The sequence below is a fragment of the Bos taurus genome, chromosome 4 (assembly GCF_002263795.3).
Source record: "Bos taurus isolate L1 Dominette 01449 registration number 42190680 breed Hereford chromosome 4, ARS-UCD2.0, whole genome shotgun sequence".
Taxonomy (NCBI): domain Eukaryota; kingdom Metazoa; phylum Chordata; class Mammalia; order Artiodactyla; family Bovidae; genus Bos; species Bos taurus.
In genome coordinates this window covers 36,579,411-36,596,970 of record NC_037331.1, presented here as the reverse complement: position 1 = coordinate 36,596,970, position 17,560 = coordinate 36,579,411, and the positions used below count along the sequence as shown (strand labels likewise).

At 35.1% G+C, this 17,560-nt stretch overlaps 1 protein-coding gene across 4 annotated transcripts in view; it reads right to left on the bottom strand.

The window, feature by feature from the left end:
• SEMA3A (semaphorin 3A) overlaps positions 1 to 17,560 on the bottom strand; it is a 554,797-nt gene that overhangs the window by 41,495 nt on the left and 495,742 nt on the right. For all 4 annotated transcript variants that reach the window (XM_010804145.4, XM_024990793.2, XM_010804147.4 and 1 more), the window contains 3 exons: positions 16,988 to 17,132; positions 13,018 to 13,237; positions 8,985 to 9,076 (listed from right to left, as the gene is read on the bottom strand). In XM_010804145.4, coding sequence (XP_010802447.1) covers positions 8,985 to 9,076; positions 13,018 to 13,237; positions 16,988 to 17,132 — 457 coding nt within the window. The remainder of the gene's footprint in view (positions 1 to 8,984; positions 9,077 to 13,017; positions 13,238 to 16,987; positions 17,133 to 17,560) is intronic.

Genomic DNA, 17,560 nt, shown 5'->3' with positions numbered 1-17,560 from the left:
GCTGTCACAAAGCAAAGGTAATTCTATGATTAGGTATCTTCATAAGTTTCATTTAGAAGGAGGAAAAAACAGAGTGAACCTAGAGCAGTTATTGGGAAAGTAGCAATCAGTCACTAGGGCAGAAGGGGAGATTGTTCATTTTTATGGTTTGGACAATGTTTATGTTCTCTTCTGTGTCAGACATGATTACAGAATGGACTTGTTACTGTTCTGGTTTACCGTGGTCTGACAATAGCCCCGTCTGATGCTGGGGCTCTGTGAAAATTTGTATGTTCAACTGGAGAACACTGTGGCTGAGGTGAGAATGTCAGACCAGCTCCTAATAGCACCAAGAATGGGCTGAGGGTATAGAGCTGGTGTCCAGCTGGCAAGAACTGTAAGAGCTTGGTTGAGACGATATTACTTCATTATCATTAAAATGACTATTTAAGGTGCAAAGGTCTACATTCGGGGCTCTGCTGAAGAACATAATCTCTTTAATTTCTGTCAACCGACTAATTTAGAGAAGTCATGACTAGAGAAGAAATAATCACCAGCACCCTTATTAAAGTATTCTGTTAAAGCCTACTATAAGCATATGTAGGCTACATAAATAAATGCTGTTCTCTAATGAACTCAGACCACCAAATTACTATTTACCTAAACACATTTGAGTATGTTCTCTCAGATTCACTTTCACTGAACTCCAATCCATCCTGTTTCATCAGTGACAATTACAACACTAACAAGAGATAGCTTGGGGGGGTTTATAGAAAGGTAATGAGAAGGAGGCTTAGACGGGATGAACAAAATCCTGAAAGTTCTCTCTGAAGTCATGCCTTGAAGAAAGTGTAAAGAGCTGGACTCAGGGGTTAAACTGTATGAATTCAAATGGTAGTAACACAAGTCTTGTCAGAAGGTTGATATTAGGTGTGGTATAGAAACTATTTCTAATTTCTCATCTGAAAAATACATAAAATGGTATCTTCTGCATAGGATTGCTATAATGATCAAATTAATTAATAAATGTAAAATACTTCACAAACATGTTTGTCACATACTGTTTATTCAGATCTCTCCTGTCTCTCACATGCACATACATACACTCAACACACACTCACATACACATTCATATCCTTCCTTGGCTTCAGGTTTTCTCTTCAGTGCTTATCACTATCTAGAAATACATAGATATGACATTTGTGGTATGTATATGATTTATAGGTGATATTTATCTTGGGTCGTACACGTTTCTTCCTATACCTCAAAGTTCTTATCTGAAGGTAGACAGGACTGAGAGGAAGGAGGAAAAGCCAATAAAAAGGCAGGTCATGGAAGTCAACACTGAGAGAAAATCTGAGGATAGTAGACAATGACTCTCTCAAAGCTATCCACTGAGGTTAGTACCAAGAAAAGTTACTCATTGCATGCCCACCGGGCTGTTAAATCTCCCAGACCCCTAGCTGTGACTCTTGCTTGCCCTTTTGCCTGTCAGAGAAGTATGGGGGGAAAAAGTGAAAGATACCCAGTGGGAATTCGAGGTTAGGCTGACAGGATGTGAGGACAGCGGAAGAGGCATGTCACATTTTCTTAACCATCTATGTTCCTTGCCCCAAGCCTTCCCCAATCGCCTACCACCCAACGCTAATTCAGCACAGGCATTTTTGGCTGTTTAGTTCACTGCCATATACTTGGGATTGCTTATCCTACAGTTGTCCCTTGAATAAAGGGGTTTGAACTGTGTGGGTCCACAAAGACATGGATTTTTTCAATAGTTAACACTGCAGTATTACACCAGCAACAGTTGGATGAATCCACGCATGCAAAGCCAGAGATATGGAGGGCCAGCTGCAAAATTACACTCAGATATTCCCCTGCACAGCAGGTGGGGGCCTCTAACCCCCAAAGTTGTTCACAGGTCAACTACATTTACATGTTTTTGGTAATTATTTATTAAATAATGGAATAAGCAAATGCATTCCCTACAAATTTCCCCCTTTCTCTCATATCTCTTTTACTCTCTCCATTATACTCTGTTCCTTCCACTGAATTTGTACGACACACAGGGAGCCATCTTTTTAAAAAAGTTTTTCCTCAATCCTTCAAGCTTATCTGTATTTTATTTGAAAATAATCTGATTATTCTATATTCTCCATCTTTACTCGTTCATGTCTCATTTGGTGCCATGTATCCCTCAGCCCACTGACTCTAGGCCTTACTCTGGAGAGAAGGCCTATGATTTTCAGAAGGAGGGATGGCTGATAACCTGTAGTGCTGAGTGGAAGCTTCAGTCTATTGTGATTACTGGACTTCCTGTTTGATATAGCACTAGTGACCACTCAATTCTTGACTGCTTCCTCTATTTAGATTTCATTATGCCTTAGAACTCTTTATTAACTATTCTTAATTTTTTCGAGTTTTTTCTATTTCTAGTCATTCTTCATATGTTTGCCTTTCCTTACTGAGTCCTATCCACTCCTCCTTGGATGCTCCATTCTTTTCCTGTTGGGCTTGTGGTTTTAATTACCTCCTATGTGCTATAGAATTGCAGATTTCCACTTCGAACCCTGATATCTAAGCTGAGCACAGAATTTTCTTAACAGATTTAAGACTATCTGCCTGAGACATAAATGAGACAAATGATTTAGGATGTAAATTAATTTGATAGGATAATTTAGAATTGCCCCACAGTTACCCATTTTCATAACTTAATGATATTAAAGATAACAATTTTCTATAGGAACTATCAATCATAAAGACAACGATGATGAAAGGAATATCTATCAATTTTCTCTATATAGAAATAAGATTTTTGAAATTTATTCCATCAAATCACAAAAATCAAGGGACCAAGTCATCATAGATTTTTTGTTTTAAAAGACAAAACTGATTGTTATATTTAGGTTTATATAATATTGGAATCAGTGAATCCAAACAAAGAATTTAAAGCAGAAAAATATTCCACAGCAGCTTCTTCCATTCCAACAGTTTCACAGGGAAAATGGTTATGTTGTTATGTATATAAGCAGCTAACTTCATGGAGACTTTCGTGAAATAAATTTTATAGCCAAGGTGCAAGGAAAGCATTTCTTAGCGAATTAATAGGTAGTATAATTAAAATGAAAGTTAGCTATGTCTAGGCTCTTTTCAAACAACTTCAGTGAAACTATCTATAAATGAAGCTGGTGAATTTTCACACATTTCACATACACTGACAATACAAAATTAAAATGTCTGTAAGGCAGACTGAAATGATCACGTTATATATAAATTGTAAAACAAAACAAACCTCAATATACAAGAAACTCCACTGTGCCATATAATGATTTCAAAGTTCTTAAATTAAGATCGTAGACTCTCTCTATTAAAAGCAGCTTACTTATATTTTAAATCATGAAACAGTTTGGAATAGGATGTGCTACATGCTGCCTGTGGTTGAATTTTAACAGACAATATATTGAGATGACATCCATTTAAATAAGCTATGTTTTTTTCTGAGCCTAGTTGGTAGTGAATATGACTTCCATTTAAAACACATGTAGCTTTATAAGCATTTTTTCATGAAACTGGTTTTAATTGCAAATTTAACTGGAGTTTGAGTAAAAATGAAATTAAAAACTTAGCATCTTTTCAAGATTTTCTATGACTCTAATTTGCTATATATATTTTTTTCAGATATTTTAAATCTAGCCCTTATTAAACTTTCACACTTGCAGAGCTTTTCAACCTGCTGATCCCAGGAGAATCAGATAGCGTTCCCTGGATGCTAAGCATGCTGAAGCTCCATTAGAATGAGTTAACCGACTAGGTTTTGGAAAGCATCAATTATGTTTTACATTTGAATGAAAATTAAACTCTTTCATTTGTTTGCTCAGCTGTTCATGGAATACTGCATAAATTGGGTTTAAAATGAATGTATTATCTATGTAAATGCCTTGCAATCCTTTGCAGTCAATAGCAGTATAAATAAAATCCACTGTACTAAATGCATTGCAACTTGATATAACCAGCCACTGTATCAAAAGTAAAACCCTCCTTGGACTGGAAAAAAAAAATCTCAAGTGCATAAAGTAAAAGTCAGCATACTTCTAGTTTTCACAGCTTTTGAATATTTTTAACAAGGTATAGATTTAGAATTTTCAAGCAGTTATTTTAAATGAGATTGTCATTTATTTAACTAGTTAATAACAGCTACAATTGACTAGTAACCTTAATTAGAAAAACAAAAAAAACTGATGAAGAAGTTGAGGCTCAACTGACTTTAACCAATTTGTTTGGAATATCACAGTAATTGTGATTCAAACACGAGTTTATGTTACAAGTAATATTTGAAATAGGTTTGTGTCTTAGTACTTTAATACCATTTTGAATATATGATAGCTATTTAAAGTAATTTCTAGAGTCCTATGAAAATGAAAGTGTTAACTGCTCAATTGTGTCTGACTCTTTGTCCATGAAATTCTCCGGGCAAGAATACTGAAGTGGGTAGCCACTGGGGAATCTTCCCAATCCAGGGATTAAACCTGCAACTCCTGCATTGCAGGCAGATTCCTTACTGTCTGAGCCACCTGGGAAGCCAATTTATTTCATCTCTTATTTCCCAATAAAATTTTACTCTAAAATGGAAATTTCATCACTGAGCAATACTCTTCTTACTATACTCTGATTGGGATTTGATTTCACCCAGAATAGAAGTATCTTAGATGTAACTAGAACCACTGGAATGTCCTGTGATTAACCAGGGTGTTTTCTTAAAACCAACCTCAAAATGGCAATGGACACAGTACTGGCTTTAATTAGAATTTTATATGAGGTTGGTTATTCAGTCTAGCAAAGATACATAATGAATATGGTCTCCTGGAGATGATATTATGGTAATATAACTGTTTGGTTGACATTAATGTCTTTCTTTTTAAAATCCAAGAGTATCAGATACCACCAGGACCCTAAATCTGTTCCTTGTCTATTCACCTTGTCAAATCAACATAGTGCTTCAGTTAACCCTTTTTAAATTTTATGTTAAATGCAAGGCTCAAATAAAAATAAGGAAACTATAACATTTCTCTGCTAGTATCAGTGTATATAGAAATTGCTTTAATGTGTTGTGTTTTTTGCCCTACTTCTGCAAAATTAAACAAAGTTTGACAGTGAAATATTCCAATTGCTAGACCACAATATATGTATGAACTTTGCCTGATAGAATAGAATGTTGAAAGTAAATATTTCTTTAAACTCTGCCCGAATACATTTTGTCTACTTGAGTGCCAAAGAAATAATAATGACAACAATGCATGGCAGACAATATGGGAGAGAAATGGAATATTTATCTGAGGAAGATGCGTCCCTATGTTGCAAACAATCTTTTCATAAAATCATAAACTCATAAACAATTATTTCCATGAAAGCATATTATTACTTATTTATACCTAATTGTTAAAAACTGATAAAGAACCTCTCTCATGACATCTTAAACCATGCAGAAATCATTCAGTAATTATTACAGGTATAATTAGATTGTGTAATCCTTTGGAAATTGCAAAATACTAATAAAATCTAGTAGACACTAAATACTTGTGCTTGCAAGATTGCTGGCTTCCCATCTCTGAAGATTTTGCTGAAAGTCATTTAACAGTTTGAAGTAGCATTTTTAAACTAAAACTTGTTTTGATTTACTAAAACAAATCTAGATAAGATTTGAAATATAAACTTAAAATCCCAGAGATACAAGGAATGAAAATTAGCTAGAATACAGCATTATTTCAAAATTGTATATATTCCGATTAAATGATAGAAAAAAGAACCTTATTTAATGGCATGGCATAGCAATATAATTCTACAAGATAAAACTTAATTGTACTAATAATAAATCAAGTACTTGAAACTATGAGGGAAGACATGTTAGAAAGAGTCTCTAAGCTGGGTAAGGTCAGAGCCCATGTTTATAGTGTCCATCCCTGATTCATTAGAACTTAGCCCTGTGCCAGAACAATGGTGGACATGTTTGTTTAGAGCTGAATTAGTAAATGAAACTTGTTATAATAATATACAGTAACTAAAAGGGAATATGTAGAGGAACCACGACAAATCCAAAAGTAAAAGATTATGGAAATAATTAAGAAATTATAAAGTTAACATAATATTTTAGTAGCTCCTATAACTTCATTGGCATGGTGGTGGCAATATAGATTTCTAAAAAAAAATAATTGGTAAATTTTTTTTTTTCTACTAGAAAATAATATGGGATATAATCAAGCAGGATAACTTGTTGCTGTTCTTGGTTTATCTTCCTTATACTCTGGCACCTCACTTTAAGGAGGGTCTCCATAGACAAGACTTTAAACTCCTTAATTTTTCATATTTCATTTTTTGCATAAATACTGATTTCTTTATTCATTTAACAAATGCTGGTTGAAAACATATTTTAGGCTCTGGAGACACAATAATGGATATAAGACAGAAATTTATATATCTGCCTCTTAGTGCCTATATTTGTTTGCTAAATCTAAATGGACCCTATACGACTGACACAGTCCATTTGGAAAACTGTATTTTACTCCTTGGAAGAAAAATTGTGACCAACCTAGATAGCATATTCAAAAGCAAAGACATTAGTTTGCCAACAAAGGTCCATCTAGTCAAGGCTATGGTTTTTCCAGTGGTCATGTATGGATGTGAGAGTTGGACTATGAAGAAAGCTGAGTGCCAAAGAATTGATGCTTTTGAACTGTGGTGTTGGAGAAGACTCTTGAGAGTCCCTTGGACTGCAAGGAGATCCAACCAGTCCATTCTAAAGGATATCAGTACTGGGTGTTCTTTGGCAGGAATGATGCTAAAGCTGAAACTCCAGTACTTTGGCCACCTCATGTGAAGAGTTGACTCATTGGAAAAGACTCTGATGCTGGGAGGGATTGGAGGCAAGAGGAGAAGGGGATGACAGAGGATGAGATGGCTGGATGGCATCACCGACTTGATGGATGTGAGTCTGGGTGAACTCCGGGAGATGGTGATGGACAGGGAGGCCTGGTGTGCTGCGATTCACGGGGTCACAAAGAGTCAGACACGACTGAGTGACTGAACTGAACTGAACTGGACTGATTTTTGAATTTGTAGGCTAAAGTATCAATGTGTAAATTCTGAAATGGGAGGCAGTGGAAGATAGGAATTAGTCATCATTCTATAACAGACAAAATAAGGTCCAAGTGCTTAAATTTTAAAAATCATAGTAGAATTATAATGATTGTGTGATTTTAAGACTTAAGCCAAGGATTAACAGAGAAAGCTACTGTAAATGCAGCTTATATTCACTGTAGACAAACTAAAACAAGTAAAATTATATTGATGATAAGATTCTAAGCACAGTAACTAGCACTGTCCTGGATATTCCACAGATAGTGTCTCTAATTCTTCTAGCTTCCTTGTGAGATAGGTATTATTTTCCCTGTCTATACTGATGGGAAAGCTCAGATGAACTCTTTGTGGTCCAAACAGAACTATTATGTAGGTATGATTCAAGAACCTAAGACCTTCCCAGTAGAACATTTCTTAGTTCCTACTAGGTGTCTGTGTCATGATTTATCAGTTACATATTTCAAAGCTAATTACAATTTTACCTGAAACAATATCAATTAGGAACTTGCCATATTTTACTTTATTTTCTCTTCAAACAATTACTGAAATAATAGGGCAAGAGCCCTACTGAGTTAATAAGTACAGGGTTAAAAGAAGTCTTGGGAAGATTTTGCTTACAATCAAAATATTAAGTCAACTGAAAACTTCAATACAGACACTTCACTTTATAGATAAAGTGTCTGAAATTCCTGGAGACTAAATGAGGTAATTTTTAGTTATGAGACTAGATCTGACATTTCTCATTTTCTGCCACTAAATAATTCAATTTATTTTTAGTAAATAAATGTTTGTTTTTACCTTCTATCAAAAACTGAAATAACACCTTTGATAGGCATCATTTCTCTGTTATGTTTCATAAATAATTCATATCAAGGTATGTCAATTCAAACTTCCTCCTAGCTGATTTTCTAAAAGGAAAAATAGACTGTGGTATATGTTAAATTACTTTAGTTTTCTACTCTCACCGCAACACATAACCTGCTGCCTCTATCCCCAATCTTGTATAAACTTAGCTGAGCCATAAGTGATTGATTCATGACAAAGGGACAACTACCAGTACCTTTCTTACTTGTGCTGCTGCTGCTGCTAAGTCGCTTCAGTCGTGTCCGACTCTCTGTGACCCCATAGATGGCAGCCCACCAGGCTCCCCCGTCCCTGGGATTCTCCAGGCAAGAACACTGGAGTGGGTTGCCATTTCCTCCTCCAATGCACGAAAGTGAAAAGTCAAAGTGAAGTCGCTCAGTTGTGTCCGACTCTTAGCGACCCCATGGACTGCAGCCCACCAGGCTCCTCCCGTCCATGGGATTTTCCAGGCAAGAGTACTGGAGTAGGGTGCCATTTGTAAAGACTAGGAATTCGTAACAAATTTTCCACCAGTGATATAAAAATCGTGAACATTTTCTTTCGCTAACAAATGATTTCTTTAGAAAAATGTGATAAAACAACTCACAAATAAGATTTTAAAAATTACTGAAATGTCTTCATTCCTTTATTCTGAATGTATTTCTTTAATACATTCACGGAAGTCATCTGTCACCCCAATTATACCATAAAGTGTGAAAGAAGGGATTTGGGAGGCCGGAGGCACACAGAGTTTGTTCAGTGAGGTAACTTACATTAATAGTATAAAATGTAAATCATATAATTTATCACTGAGAAAACAAAATATGAGCCAAGGATATATTTCTTTACATTTTTAGATTTAACTAGCATTGAAAGTTTCAAGGTTTATTTTGACTAGTGTCTGGCTTTTTAATTGACAAGCTAATTAGAAGAGTATGCCAGACTACTTGTCCATACCAAGATCAGTGTGCAGCTGTCCTAGGGGAAGGACATACAAGTGAACTTGTCGACACTTGAAATTAAGCAGCACTCACCCGAAAAACTGTCATTTCTTCAAGCAGAACTTCTTCTAAATCATGCCAGGTCTCCTTAGGAATTGAAACTACTTTAAGAACAGTTCCAACATCTTTGAAAGAAAGTAGAGAACACCACAATTTAAACAGATCTAAAGAGAGTTTAGTGTTAATAAATTATATCAGTAATTGAATAGAAAGAATGGCATTTTGATGTCAGCCTTTTAAAATTTATTTTATTGTTATAGCATTAGTAATATATATTCAAATGCATTTCATGAAACTAGATAAAATATAAATGTAGCTATGGAATAAAAATAATTGAATTTTTTAGAAATATATGAAGCCTTGAAGGTGGTTTTATTCTAAACCTGTGTAATTAAAAAATGTATATATATAAAATAATCATTAAGTTGGATTATTTTTATTTTTAATCTCAATTATCAGGTGTCTCAAAAAAAAACTAAATTAAAAATAGTATCAGTTTGACAGTATGGGGGCTTCTCAAAAAACTAAAATCAGAACAACCATACTGCTGGGTACATATCAGAAAAGAACCAAGAACAGTAGCTTAAAAAGATACATGCGCTCCCATATTCACAGCAGTATTATTTACACCTACCAAGGTATGCACATAACCTAGGTGTCTGTCAACAGATGAATGGATAAAGAAGATGTACGTGTATACACAATGGAATACTACTCAGCCATAAAAAGAAAGAAATTTTGCATTTATAGCAATATTGATGGACTTGGAGGGCATTATGCTAAGTAAAATGAGTCAGACAAACCCCATCTATCTTATATGTGGAATCTAAAAAATACAACAAACTAGAATATAACAAAAGAATAAGCAGACTCACAGACATAGAGAACAAAATGAATGGTTAACAGTGGGAAGAGAGAATGGGGGAGGGACAATATGGGGGTAGGAGCAAAAAAGGATTATTAAGGGGTTATATGGAATCATGTGTGAAACTTTGGAAAATATTAAAGCACTATAGAATTGAAGAATCTTTCATCCAATAAGAAATAAAAAAGAAGAAAAATCACACTTTGACATGACAAGTTTTTCTCGTTCTTGTCATGAAATCAGGAACTACTATCAATATTTAATATTCAAGCAAAATGGAAGCAATGTTGCCAAGCAACAAAAGTAGTTGAACTTCAGAGCCCGACTGCTCATCATCTTCCCATGAGGAAGCCTTTAGTGCTTAGAGGTCCCTAAAAAGACAGCTCAATGACCATTTAGTGCTAAATGACAATAATCTGACTTCTCATAATAAATACTAGATTACTTATTAGAGTGGTTTTTCAATAATTGGCCTAATTAATTTTGGCTTTGGTTTAATTAACAGAGTGCTAAAAATTTTTAAATTCATCATTATAAATAATAAAATAACTGTTAAAGTGAATACATTTTAATAGAGATTTCAAGTATTGCTTATTCATTGCTAAAAGATACAAAGTGTTTTAATGCTAAGAGTTGCCAGTTTTACTCTAAGTTGGGTTAAGAAGCTACTTGTGTACATGCTCAGTTGTGTCTGACTCTTGCAACCCCCACCAGCATTTCTGTCCATGGAAGTTTCCAGGCACAAATACTGGAGTGGGTTACCATTTCCGACTCCAGGGTCTCTTCCCAACCCAGGGATCTAACCCACATATCTTGGATCTCCTGCATTGGCACGTATATTCTTTACCAACCTTACCAACTACACCACCTGGGAAGCCTACTAATTTTCCAGTATTTAGAGATATGTTTCTATTCTTGATAGAAGAAAGAACAGGGGTTTATGAAATTCAAAAATTTGACTCTTTGACATTCCATTTCATCAGATGATCAATTATTTTTAGCTATGCATGGCTCATTTTAATCAAATTTAACAGACAAATTATTTGAGAAGAAAAATCTTGTCTGTAAAAAATGTTACACCATAAAAATAATTCAAACTATTCATACCACAGATAACCATTTTCAGGAGATCAATATGATGTGGTATGTGAGCTCAAGAAAGGCTGCTAGTGTATCCCTTGTAAAGTTTTTTTTTAAAGCCCTCTTTTAAGAGGGTCTTTCTATGTTTACAGGACCTTAGACTACTCATAACACCAAAGATTAAAGGTAAATTAGGTTAATCTACTCTGTGCCTCTGATCGGTCTCCAGTATCCAAACATAACCTTATCTGTGTTCCAGATCAAGTTTTACTGAGTAGTATTTCAAACAATTTCACACAAATTGAATCAGATTACTCAACCAGGATCAATGTGCAACTTAGTTAAAAGGTAAAATTACTGTAATCAATTTACTTTGCTGACAGATGACCCTGCTCTGTGCTGACCAATAGCCATCCACAACATCAGATGTTCAACATGCTCATAAAATTGGTTCCTTTAAAGACAGCTCGCGTCCCAAGAAGAATTGAAAACTCAAGCTTGGATTTCTTTGGTCAAACTGCCAGAAGCAAGCTTTTGTTGCAGTGACAATGAGTGGGGGACTTTTCAACATTAAAGGCCAGAGGTGAAGAAAAAGGCAAGTGTGAGTTTATCGAACAAGCTTAACTACTCTGTAGAGAGATCTAATTATAATTTGACATTAAATGACAAACTAATATTTATTGAAGAGAAATCCTATCATCTTATAATTTCTCAAGATATTTATAACCAGAAGTTGATACTTGCAATTCATTGACTTTTACTGAACTCCAAGTCTCACTGGGATTCTTTAATTTGATAGAGAAACTTTCTCCCCCATAAAAGGAAACTATAACGTATTGCTCAGAACCTGACACTGTTACACCTGATAACATTAAGTATTTCACAATTTTGTTATAAAACTTTAAGTCTTCAAAGCACTTACTGCGCAGATGCCATTCCTCTATAGTTAATGCAATTTTTTTCTCTGTTTCTCACCAAGGGAAAATAAATGTTATTACACAAGGTTTCAGTGGAGCACTCACTCTGTTTTCCCACTGATTTATGTCAGTTAACGTTAATGGAGACCAGGAATTTATTACCTTGGAATCTGACCCTAAGTAGCAAGTTTCAGATTTGTAACTGGTGCTTTCAAAATAGTATTATTAAAGAGAGTAGGGGGGAGATAGAGTAATATAACAGTAATGGAATTCATTCTGAAAATATACCTACCTACAAAATTCTTATTTCTAGCCACATAATTGGTAAGGTATACTGTTAAATTTATATAGCAATGAATCTAAAATGTATATGCTGATTCCTTAGGCCTACTTTGTTGCTTTTCTGATGAAGTTTGGTTTGCTTCGTTTTGTTTCTCATTGTATGGTAAACACACTTAACAAATTGTGTTGCCAGAATTTATTTTCTGGAAGTTTTTTGCACTCTACAATAATTGTAAAGTTCAGATAGTTTTGCATTAATATATTATAGAACATCTATTGACTGTCTTGGGAATTTTATGCATGGTTTGAGCAATATCTTTGTCCTGAAAAACCACTGGTCAAAAAAGAGTTATGACTCAATTATAGACACTGATTGTTCACCTAATCATTATCTTTACCTGATTAAACTTATCAACTTTTGATTGAAAAGGAGATTTAAGTTAATAATGTCAACTTGTCTAAAATCATGACACATTAGAATGGGACAATGTTCAGGATTTTTATAGTTATTTATCAGAGGTTAACTATACCTTGAGCCCCAGTTCGATTCCTGGGTTGGGAAGATCCCCTGGAGAAAGGATAATCTACCCACTCCAGTATTCTGGGCTTCCCTGGTGGCTCAGATGGTAAAGAATCCGCCTGCAATGCAGGAGACCTGGGTTGGATCCCTGTTTGGCAAGATCCCATGGAAGAGGGCATGGCAACCCACTCCCGTATTGTTGCTGAGAGAATCCCCATGGACAGAGGAGCTTGACAGGCTACAGTCCATGGGGTCGCAAAGAGTCAGACATGAGTGAGTGACTAAGCACAGCACAGCATACCTTGACAGTGACTATAAAACATTCCCTCAGTTTTTAGTATACTTAATTAGTTAAACGCAATGTTCTGGAAGAACATTTAGAGCTGAAGTTAAAACATTTACCTGTTCCAATAAACATGACATCATACTGCCCATCTTCTGCATCCACTCGATCTACCACAATTTGTGTAAACTGATAATTTACATCTGTTTTGATCATTATCGGCCGGTTATTGATAGGAAATACTGGATTGTACATGGCTGGATGACTTCTTGCAAATGTTATAACGTCATCAGGAAGGTCTTTTGTAGAGTCAAATCCACCAAATGTTTTACTGGGACACTATTAAAATAAAGAGAATAATATCTTTTGATTACAATATAATGAATAGGACTATAATTTATATATTATATGGCCTCAATTGTCTAGAATTTAAATCTGCAATTTTTTTTAAATTTAAGTAACTGTTAAACTCAAAAATAAAAAAAATGTTGCTTAAATTAGTAGATATAATATGTGGTATATATTTTCTAAATATATTCTAAGTCTCAATGGGATGTCATCATTTCTCACCAGGAACTATAAATGTATCTAATGAATTCAGGGTACAGAAGTCTGATGCCTTTTATTAGTGACAATACCATCTACATTACGTTATCAATGAAGAATTTGAAATAGCGAATGAAATATGTTATCACTGCATGCAATTAATCATTAGTTTAGAAAAAGTCAATAATTTTCTTGAAGACACTCATATTTTCCTATGATATCATGATAAACATAAACATGTTCCTTTCAAATTAAGAAAATATAAACTATTTTTTATTGCTTTATTTTAATATAACCCTGAAAAAATATTACAAAAGTACCAAAAATATTATTAATAATTACAGTAACTTTGGGGAAAAGAAGATGTGTTATTCAAAGTGTTTACCAACTTGTATGGCACAGAAACTGACCAAACACACTGGACCAAGCAGAAAAGATGATAGCCATAGAAAGCCAGACAGAATGCACTGTTGTATACTGCCATAACATCACCTCTGATTTAAATGCTCCATTTAAGGCAATAAAACAAAAACAAGAAAATTCCGATTTTAGTCTTTTCATTGCATTTAGTTATATGGTAAAAGCTTTTAGAGTACAATATCATCGTTTCTTGCTTTTTTGCCTTACACTTAGGTAATTTCTGCCATTTAGTTTAAGAGTTTGAAAGCTGAAATGTAATTAAGTGGTTCCTGATCTTGCAAGAGGCTTAGAAGGAGAAATCAATTGTCTTTGTCATTACCTTGATACAGATCATTAATAATTCATGAGAAATAAAATAAATAAAACTTGTTTTTAAATGGGAAGACTGTCTGTCTATCTATGAATATATATGTATATAGTAACCAGATACACACACAATAACACATTAATATATCAGTTAAGGGATTTAGGGAATTATTTCTGTTTTAGTAAATTAAAAAAAAATATTTATTTAATGAAATATCAAGTAGCTGTATAGCTGTATAAACTCCTGCTACTGCTAAGTTGCTTCAGTCGTGTCCAACTCTGTACGACTCCATAGACGGCAGCCCACTAGGCTCCTCTGTCCCTGGGATTCTCCAGGCAAGGATACTGGAGTGGGTTGCCATTTCCTTCTCCAATGCATGAAAGTGAAAAGTGAAAGTGAAGTCACTCAGTCATGCCTAACTCTTAGCAACCCCATGGACTGCAGCCTCCTAGGCTCCTCCATCCATGGGATTTTCCAGGCAAGAGTACTGGAGTGGGTTGCCATTGCCTTCTCCAGTATAAACTCCTAAAAGAAACAATAAAACATATTTTATGACATTAATTTTTTTTTTGCTTTTCTACCACCATTTAGAAATAACCTGCAAAAATTTAGAAATGTAAGATTGCATATTAAGAGATTTATTTATTTTAGATTTTTATCTTATAATTTGTCTCATTTTCTTGCCTAGCTTTTATCATTGTATTTAGTACTACTTAAGCTGTAGGTTTTTGTTTGAAAATGCCATTCTATTGACACACTGTTTGAAGGCCACTTACTTGTTTTTATCCCGGAGAAAGCAATGGCACCCCACTCCAGCATTCTTGCCTGGAAAATCCCATGGATGGAGGAGACTGGTGGGCTACAATCCATGGGGTCGCTAAGAGTCAGACACGACTGAGTGACTTCACTTTCACTTTTCACTTTCATGCATTGGAGAAGGAAATGGCAACCCACTCCAGTGTTCTTGCCTGGAGAATCCCAGGGACGGTGAGCCTGGTGGGCTGCCGTATATGGAGTTGCACAGAGTCAGACACGACTGACGTGACTCAGCAGCAGCAGCAGCAGTGTTTTTCTCCAGTAGTGTAGATGGAATGACATATTCTGAGAAGCCCACTTTTGAAATTAATGGATTCATCTAAGTGAATTTTATTCACAGGGCATGGTGCTATCTCCTCTTGGAAGCCCTTCTCTAACTCCTGGCTTAGAGAAGGAATTAAGGCCTTCTGCCTTCTGCCTCCAGCACTTGGTGCAAATTGCTACCATGATTCCCCATGCTATAACAACTATCTGTGAATAATGGGTGAGAATTCAGGCTCTAGAACAAAACTGCCAGAATTAGTCCTGGCTCCTTTCTTTGCCTCAGAGTCTTGATCTGTAAGATGGGGACAATAATTGGGCTACTGAATATAATATGCATATACATATAAATAGGCCTGACAAAAATAAAATTTTAATTGCTATTAATTCTAAACACACTGTAGACATCTTCAGATCAAATACTTTGTAGCTCCAAATAACAGCACAGTATCTAATGAAAGACTTCCACCAAGTTTGTTGAAGTAAGCCCAGAGCAAGTTTATAATTAGAATACACTGACATTAATTAGTCATAGAGATTAAAAACAGCCATAAGTTATGAAAACTGTCCATCAACAAAGTAAAACAGTTGATCATTAAGAAATGGAGTAAATATCATATACATTTTTATAAAACCATTTGGCTTCTTACAATCAATGGATATTCTATCTTGTTCATTTATTCTTCAGAAAGTCTATTTAATTTTTTATTTACAAAATCCATCAACTAGAAGTAATCTTTATGAAATCCTAAGTAAGTTTAGTAATACAGAAAACAAGATTAAAAGCATTCTATGTCCAATAAAATCATATAAAAACAGCATTTGAATTAAACAATAAAACTCATGTACAATTAAACAAATTTAAAGAACAAGTTTTGTCATCATATGAAATTATTTCCTTAAAGATTTTTAGGGTTAGAAAATGTTGCAGTGGATGAATCCATCCACATATTTTAGAACTTCTGACATCATATTGATGACTTTGCTTGCTGCTGCTGCTAAGTCGCTGAAGTCGTGTCGGACTCTGTGTGACCCCATAGACAGCAGCCCACCAGGCTCCCCCGTCTCTGGGATTCTCCAGGCAAGACTTTTGACCATATTGATCTTTTCTTTTTTTTTCTCCCTACTTTAAACTGTGGGCTTAAAGCTGGTTTTATTATGAGCTCTGTCCAATTTTTTTGAGCTGGAGTGTGCCTAGGATTGCTAGAGGAGAGGGACCAGTGAGAGTAGACAGCATCTGTTAAAATATGGGGGCCCTGTTCCATGAGGTAATTTTATTTCTTGCATATCTTCTTTACCTATTTGAGGGATTTTCACAGGAAGAAAATACTGGTCAAAAACGTTTTCCTCCTATTTAATAGCAATTCTTGAGCCTTCACCATGATCAAAGAGAATAAGTCCAGGTGTATCTTAACTGTCTCAGCTCTCCATGAAACCCATTTTTACTATATCCCTTTCAGAAAAGAAAATAAATAAAGCTATCTTTTCAGTTTCTATATTTTAGAAATTATGGGCAATAACTACTGGTAGGCACTGAACTTAAACACTGATGTCTCTGAAGAACATGTTGTTAAATGTGGAATTTCAAGGTATCAGACAAAATCCTCATCTTGCTTTCATTTATAGTCTTGGAATCATTCTTTTACATAATCTGCATTAAATATGTGCATAGCTGCTTTTTTGTTGAGTCTTCAGCATAAATGTACTCATTTCCTATCTTGAACACCTAGGTCACTTACAGTTCCTGGTCGTGGGTAGGGGACTCTTCCTTGATAAGGCACCCACTGGTAGTTGGGACCATCCCTGTGAGCATATGGTCCAAGGAATACCCTTCTCACATCACTCATGCTATACATGCACACGGCTGACCCCTTGAAGATGTTACTAAAAAAGAGAGAACAAAAACAGAATTTCATTTTTATACAGTGACAGAGCTATTTACGCTGATGTCTTAAATTTCAGATAGCAATTATCAATACCTGAGCATAAATCTTCAAATAGTGTTTAGTATTTTTAAAGCTGCGTGTATATATATTTTAATAAGACATAAGAGAACAAATTATCATTGCTCAAAATTAGAAGGCATGGATGAAACCATCTTTAGTACTAATGTGTGCATGCTAAGTTGCTTCAGTCGTGTCTGACTCTGTGTGACACTACGGACTGTAATCTTCCAGGTTCCTCTGTCCATGGGATTCTCCAGGCCAAATACTGGAGTGGGTTGCCATGTCGTCCTCCAGGGGATCTTCCCGACACAGGGATCCAACTTGCATCTCTTACATCTCCTGCACTGGCAGGCAGGTTCTTTACCA